Genomic DNA, 8050 nt, shown 5'->3' on the forward strand with positions numbered 1-8050 from the left:
CCTCCCAAGTAGCTGGGACCACAGGCCCCCCGCCACAATGCCCTGTTATTTTTTGGTTGCAGCCGTCATTGTTGTTTGGCGGGCCCAGGCTGGATTCTAACCCAACAGCTCAGGTGTATGTGACTGGTGCCTTAGCAGCTTGAGCCACAGGCACTGAGCCCAGAATCTTAATGATAATCTATCTCTCCCTGTGGTCTCTTCTCCATCCCAGCCCCCCCAGACCACCCTCCCCAGGTAGCCAGCATGCTATCAACATTCCTCCACTTTTCTTCTGAGTGTATATATACCTCATATATTTTACTTATCTTTTACTAATAAAAGGTCATTGTTGTGATCCTATATTGCTAGGATTCATTCACATTGTTGCAAGAGGCTATATTCATTTATTTTATATATCAATAACATTCCTTTGTAATTTTCCATAGTATATCTGCTCTCCTGTCAGTGGGCATTTGGGTTATTTCCAAGCTTTTCCTGGGAGGCGTATTGACAGCATCATTCTTGCACATATTTCCTGGGGTGCTTGTACAGGAGTGCCTGTTAGGCATATACCTAAGAGTAAAATTGCTGAGTTATAGAATGAAATAAGTTTACATGATAGTGTCATATTGTTTTTCAAAGAACAAATTAGTCTCTGTATGAAAATAGATAAGGAGCTGGGCATGGTGGCTCATATCTGTAATCCTAGTACTCTGGGAGGGTGAGGCTAGAGGATTGCTTGGAGCCTGGAGTTCATGACTAGCCCAGGCAACATAGTGAGACTTCATCTACACAAAAAAATAAAAACAATTAACCGGGCATGGTGGTGCATGCCTGTAGCCTTAGCTAGTTAGAAAGCTGAGGAGGAAGGATTGTTTTAGCCCAGGAATTAGAGGCTTCTGTGAGCTATGATTCGTTAAAAAAAAAAAAAAAGAAAGAAAGAAAGAAAAGAGATAAATGATAGGGAACTTTGAAAGATTAGACATCTGTAAATATCACTCATGGTTTCATTTATGCTGTTATCTTCATTTCACATAATTTGCTTATTCTCTACCTAGTTGAATCTGATGCTTCAAGTTTGATCTTAAGATTCATTTCTCTGGGTGGCACCTGTGGTTCAGTGGGTAGGGCGCTGGCCCCATATACCAAGGGTGGCAGGTTCAAACCTGGCCCCCAGCCAAAACTGCAACAACAAAAAATAGCCAGGCATTGTGGTAAGTGCCTGTAGTCCCGGCTACTCGGGAGGCTGAGGCAAGAGAAGCGCCTAAGCCCAGGAGTTGGAGGTTGCTGTGAGCTGTGTGATGCCGCGGCACTCTACCGAGGGTGATAAAGTGAGACTCTATCTCTATAAAAAAAAAAAAAAAAGATTCACTTCTCCCATGTAGCCTTTTCCATTTAAGCTACTCCATAGTGTTTTATCCCTTTAAATTTCTTCAGTAAGTATTAGCTATACTAGCCCATCATTTCATTGCATTTATAGTATCTTGAAATTTATTCCTTGTGTCACTATTCCTTATATTTTCATCTTAGCATATGCTTGTAATTTTTAAAACTTGAATGCCATGTCTCAGTTTCATTATATTAATTACTCCTTAGTCAAAAACTGGCAAAGGAAAGTATAATTATGTTCACAGAGAAGGGCAAGTATAATTATTTGGCTGCCCAGTGATCTTTCAGTAGGAAAGGCCTGTGCATGTTTAGAGGAACAATAAAATTCTATTGGAATTAAAAAAAATACAGTTAGGTCCAAGTTATAATGCAGAAAAGCTAATTCAGAAACCCAGGACCAATGAGAGATTACCGAAAATCAAGCTTTTTCTTTTCCTTAGGGCGTTCATTCATACAGATAGACCACAAATTTATTATCTGATTGTATTTCACCCTTTGCTTTGGTTGGTAGGAAGCGTGGAGAGAAATTTTTGCTCTACCTTTAGTATTTCTGGTATATATCTAAAAAAATTTTTCTTTTGAGACAGGGTCTCTCTTTGTTCCCCGGACATGAGGGCAATGGCATCATTACAGCTCAATGCAACCTCAAATTCCTGGGCTCGAGTGATCCTCTCACCTCAGCCTCCCAAAGTGCTAGGATTACAGGTATTAGCAATCACACCCAACCCTGATATATTCTTGTGTTTTGACTTTATTCTTGGCTTCTTGGCCACTTTATTGATATTTTGTTATATATATTATGGTAATTTACCTCAGGAAAACAATGGGATATAAGTAAATGACCAAAATACTATGAATGAATGAATGTACAAAAATATAGAATAAACAAATTAGGTAAAATGACCTCACAGTTTGTCCCCATTGTGCCATCACTCGAGGCAGGGTATTTATTCCCTATACACATAGTTTGTAAACTGTTATCCTAAAAGGGGTAGCCTGAGGGTGGACTGCTCCATTTCCTTCCTCTCTTTCCCTTTGCCCCAACCACCAGAACAGCCCCTGGGTGTATTTGGTATTCAGAATTTATTTAAAGAAAGGATTTTTGATGGTAATATGCAAACTTATCTATACGCTGCACAGCTAATACGTGCACATCATCTGATAGTATTCATTCTATTGTGTGCTGTTTTATAGTCTCATATTCCCAAAGTCCAGAATTAAAGTAGATTACAGCTACATCATTAAGCTTCCAGCTGTACTGCTCTGAGATCCTCTCTAAATAGGAATATCATGAGAACATTATTATAAAGTACATATAAGCCATAATGTAGAAGTATCTTAGAAGATGAAGAAGAGAGATATGAGGGCTATTCATCTAAGTCAGTGGTTCTCTACCTTCCTAATGCCTCAGTGTATTTTCATTGTTAAAAAGGGATCGCAACCCACAGGTTGAGAACCCCTGGTCTAAGTTATAGTGAGAGGGCAACTCATAAAACACTAATTCGTTTTTGCCATTAGAAAGTAGGGCAGTGCCTGTGGCTCAGTGGGTAGGGCGCTGGTCCCACATACTGAGGGTGGCAGGTTCAAATCCAGCCTCGGCCAATCTGCAACAAAAAAATAGCTGGGACTTGTGGTAGACGCTTGTAGTCCCAGCTACTCAGGAGGCCGAGGCAATCGCCTAAGCTGAGGAGTTGAAGGTTGCTGTGAACTGTGTAACGCCACGGCACTCTGTTGTAATATAATGCCTACTTGCTTGTATTTCTTAAAAAGTGCACTGAGCCATAAAGGAGGATAGTGGTCTCCTGGCTTCTCTGTACTAGAGGGCATTTGTTGAACATATGGTGGAAGTCTGGGATCTTGGTAGTTGTTGAGCTTTGGGAGCCATTCTGACTGCTTCCCCCAAATGAGGTAGGAGGTGTCCTATTTTCATGGACACAAACATCCCCATTGCAAATCTTTTCTCTCTCAATAGTTTGTTCTGTACAGGTGATGTCAAGCACATGTTATTGGATTTAGTTGTGTATACTTCTGTTAGATGAATTCCTTAAGGGCCTAGGTCTGTGCATTATTTATATTTACATCCCTAGGGACTTGGCATATGCTTAGCACACAATAAAATAATAATTATATGGGGACCAGAATATATGGGGTCAAATCTCACAAATACTTTTCTCTATCAGTTATATGTTAAATTATTCAGTCAAAGTATTTGAGACCCTGCTATGTATGAGGCATTGTGCTATAAACTGATCATACAATATCAGAATGGGCTATAATTCAGCACAGAGCTAAACCTAATGGTTAAAGGTTCTTAATGGGAAGGGAACATATTAGGGAATATCTACTTTCCTCTCTTATAAAGAGTAAGGTGTGGGACCCCAAACTTCATTTCTTTCCCTTTACTGCAGGGCCAGATAAGAAAGAGGAGGAAGCACGTGATATACCCAGATCCCACACACATCACACTCAACAGAAAGAACCAAATAATAAACTTTAATCTGAATATGATACAGTGGAATATAATAATAATTCTCTTAAAGTATAAAAATAATTGCAAAAGTTATTTTTCCATTTGCAAGTAATGTACACTATAGACTATAAATAATACATTGAAGCTATAAAATGTACACATTTCATTCCATCCCTAAGTGTGGGCCTTCCTCTCTGTCATCACATATAAGAAAAAACAGTCATGCAATACTACTCTGCAGTCTTACAATTCTGTCAAGACATGTCAGAAGCAGTTATCCTTAACAAGAGAACTGGATGGTACCCCTCTTATGATTGTCCTTTTTTGGCTGCATCCTATGGATTAAAAACTTCTAATAAATTAGTTTAAAATTCTATTTTTGGAATATATGGATTTTCCCCAAAACACGGAAAGCCATCAGAGAGAATTTAGAGTGTTAAATTCAATAAAAAGTTCATCTCAAAGTAAATTACCAGCAATGGAAAAGCTTTTCAAACATAGGAAATTTTAAATAATAGCAATTTACTGTCAGACAAACTTTACCGCTAAAATCTACTAAGGAGTTCCATCTGTCTTTTCTACAACTGTGCTTTCTAATATTTTAAATGAGGTAAAAATTACAAGAATGATTCTAAAAATTACAGCAGATTCTACCAAGATCTGACCCACCTCATGCCTTATGTGCTGAGAACTATTTATTACTGGTAGGAACAATACAATAAGAAAAAGAGAAGCTTTGGCATATCAAAAATGTATGTTTGTATTTGTGCTCTGAACTGACAAGATTGGGCCAGAGATAAAACACAGGAACACTGGCCATCTTCCCGAGTAAAATGGAAATAACCCTTTGAGGCTGTCGAGAAGGTAAAGGCTATCATCAGTCGACAGTCTCCCCTCTTTGGATGCTTTAACTCCTGTTGCATTTTAATCTCCTTTCTATACAACTTTGTCACCCAGAGGATGACAAAGGCGAAAAGGCGAAATAAGTGAAACAGCTAATACAGGGCTTCTATAAATTCCAGGATGCTAGTGAAATAAGTGAAACAGCTAATACAGGGCTTATATAAATTCTTCTGAGTTTAGTGCCTTGAGGAAGTCTGCTTTCTTTCAGTTCTCTTCCCATTCATTCTCTTCTAGAAATGACACTTCTCTGCATTTTCTAAACCTGTAAATAGGTACCTTTAACTAATAGAAAAAATAATATGATGTAGGAACAAAGGCAATCTAAATATAAAAAGATGTGGATCTGTTTTCTGAAAATATGTTCTGAGCCTACAGTTGTATAGTTCTACACCATCCATGGTTGGCCATCATTATGTTAATAAATGCCCACAATGCATATAAATAGTCTTTGTAGCACTATTTTCAAAATTGATGTTTATTCAGCAAGATGTATTTAAAAAAATCTAACCTGTTTTGTTCCCTAAAATATAATAAAATGACTAAGGAGATTTGTATACTTATTTTTCTGAATACCTTTAGAGGTACCATACAATTTTTTTCTTCATGGTACTAATCTTTTTAAAAATACTCATCTTATTCCACTGTAACTAACATTACAATCAATAATTTAATTATTCAAAGAGTAATCCCATAAACCTATTGTCTATTAATGACTAGACAGTGAGAAAAGACCTGTCATTCTTAGAGCCTCATAGCTAGTTATAATCTCTGTTCTCTCAAGATGAAGAGATGAATTTACAAAACCCTTTATAGAATTTCCCGAGAAAACAAGATGATGTACAGAGATGCCTACACATACGAGGATAAATCGATGGTGAATCTTGAGCATCAGAGAAAGACTTGTTATTGCAGCTATGAGAAAATACCATGAAATGCAAACATCAAAAAAGTTCTGTTGTTCTCCTTAAAGTCAGTAAATTACACAAGAGTGCTCTGATGTAATTTCAGGGAGAAAGGCACCAGATAAGTCCAAAGTTATTGCTATAGAGTCATTCAGGGGCCGTAGACTATAGTATCTTTTTCAGCCAGGAGGATAGGTCTAAGCAAGTCAGTGACTGACCTTGAGGCTTGAAAAGCAAGGAAGGATAATGTCAGTGAAATAGAACCCTGCGTCATACATTAAACTTGAAGAATATTATTTCTAAGTTGACGTAAAGTGGAAGCTGGTTCCTAGGGCTCTGGAGCTGTTTTAGATAGGCACTCTGTTTTCTTTGGCCCATTTCTTCATGATCCGGATGATGTATTCTACTTGAGTGTTACCTGTGCTTCTCAGTAAATGGAGCACTTCTCGAAGGGTCTCTCTGAGGAAAACAATTGAAAGGACAGTGTTTTTCAATAAAAAATGAAAATTAACAAATAAAATAAATTCATAACTGTTCTTCATACTATACTTCTTTTTTTCTTTTCTTTTTTTTTTTTTTGCAGTTTTTGGCCAGGGCTGGGTTTGAACCTGCCACCTCCGGCATATGGGGCTGGTGCCCTACACCTTTGAACCACAGGCACCACCTTTCTTTTTTTTTTTGAGACAGGCGACTCAAACTGTCCCCCTGGGTAGAGTGCCGTGGCATCACAGCTCACAGCAACCTCCAACTCCTGGGCTCAAGCGAGTCTCCTGCCTCAGCCTCCCGAGTAGCTGGGACCCAGGTGCCTGCCACAACGCCCAACTATATTTTTTGGTTGCAGCTGTCATTGTTGTTTGGTGGGCCTGGACTGGATTCAAACCCACCACCTTGGGTGTACGTGGCTGGCACGTTAGCCACTTGAGCCACAGGCACCGAGCCCTTTTTTCTTTTTTTGAGACAGAGTCTCAAGCTGTCACCCTGGGTAGAGTGCTGTGGTGTCACAGCTCACAGCAACCTAAAACTCTTGGGCTTAAGTGATTCTCTTGCCTCAGATTCCCAAGTAGTTGGGACTACAGGCACCTGCCACAGGCCCTGCTATTTTTTGGATGTGGTCATCATGTGGTTTGGCAGGCCCGGGCTGGATTTGAACCTGCCAGCTCCGGTGTATGTGGCCAGTGCTCTAGCCACTCAACTACAGGTGCCGAGCTTTCATACCATACTTCTAACAGAGCATTTTTGGTAACAGACTCCTCCACTGTGTATTCATAAAGCAATTATAAACTTCCTAGCCTAGCCTTCTATTCTTCTGGTGGCACGGTAAAACAGAAATTCTGTGAAGACCTTCTCACTAACCTAAGTGTTCCTTGTTTATCTGTATTATCTATACATATACTATTATTCTCTTTATCCTCTGTGAGAAGACCTAAATATTCCCACTTACATGCTTATTCTTCATGACAAAGTAGAAAATGTATATTTTCAGGAGTTGGGTTCAAATTCCAGCTCTGTTGCTAACAAATCTCTTACTTTGCCTGAATCTTATATTTGTCCCTTGTTTAAGGTAATCCCTTTAAACTGAGTGTCCCTACCATTTGTAAAATTTTACAAAGCCAGAGGAATAGGTGCTTTCTTCAAGAAAGATAACACATTAATATAGAAAAGAGTTACATTAAGGACTAAGATTTGGCAAATGCCCAGCATTTATGTTTTAAGCAATTTAAATTTAATTAGAATCAACCCAAGTACCCTGCAATACATGAGTGGATAAGTAAACTGTGACATATGTATACCGTGAAGTACTACTCAGCCATATAAATATGACAAATTAATACCTTGTATAACAACCTTGATGGAATTGGAGACCATTCTTCTAAGTCAGTGGTTCTCAACCTTCCTAATGTCTCCTAATGCCGTGACCCTTTAATACAGTTTCTCAATTTGTGGTGACCCCCAACCATGAAATTATTTTCTTTGCTACTTCATAACTGTAATTTTGCTACTGTTATGAATCATAATGTAAAAATCTGATGTGCAGGATGTATTTTCATTGTTACAAAGGGGTCGGGATCCATAGGTTGAGAACCACTGTTCTAAGTGAAGTATCACCAGAATGGAAAAACAAACACCACATGTACTAAGTACTAAATTAGAACTAATTGATCAACACCCATGTGCACATATGGTAGAAAGAGAAAGCAGGCAGGTGACAGGAGGCAAGAAGGGAGGGAGTAAACCTCAGGGGTACAATGCACACTATCCAAGTGATGGGCACACTTAAAACTTGGACTTAGGCTCGGCGCCTGTGGCTCAAGCGGCTAAGGCGCCAGCCACATACAACTAAGGTGGCGGGTTCGAATCCCCAGCCCGGACCCGCCAAACAACAATGACGGCTGCAACCAAAAAATAG

General features: G+C 39.1%; 1 protein-coding gene across 3 annotated transcripts in view; it reads right to left on the minus strand.

Annotated features, from left to right (window-relative positions):
* Positions 1 to 5621: 5621 nt before the first annotated feature.
* TTC26 (tetratricopeptide repeat domain 26) overlaps positions 5622 to 8050 on the minus strand; it is a 61185-nt gene continuing 58756 nt past the window's right edge. For 2 of the 3 annotated variants that reach the window (XM_003791581.3, XM_012806243.2), the window contains one exon: positions 5622 to 6102. In XM_003791581.3, coding sequence (XP_003791629.3) covers positions 5991 to 6102 — 112 coding nt within the window. In that variant the 3' untranslated portion in view covers positions 5622 to 5990. The remainder of the gene's footprint in view (positions 6103 to 8050) is intronic. The other variant, XM_003791582.3, reaches the window with a different exon arrangement.

This window comes from Otolemur garnettii, unplaced genomic scaffold, assembly GCF_000181295.1.
Source record: "Otolemur garnettii isolate 467f Iridium unplaced genomic scaffold, OtoGar3 scaffold00049, whole genome shotgun sequence".
Taxonomy (NCBI): Eukaryota; Metazoa; Chordata; class Mammalia; order Primates; family Galagidae; genus Otolemur; species Otolemur garnettii.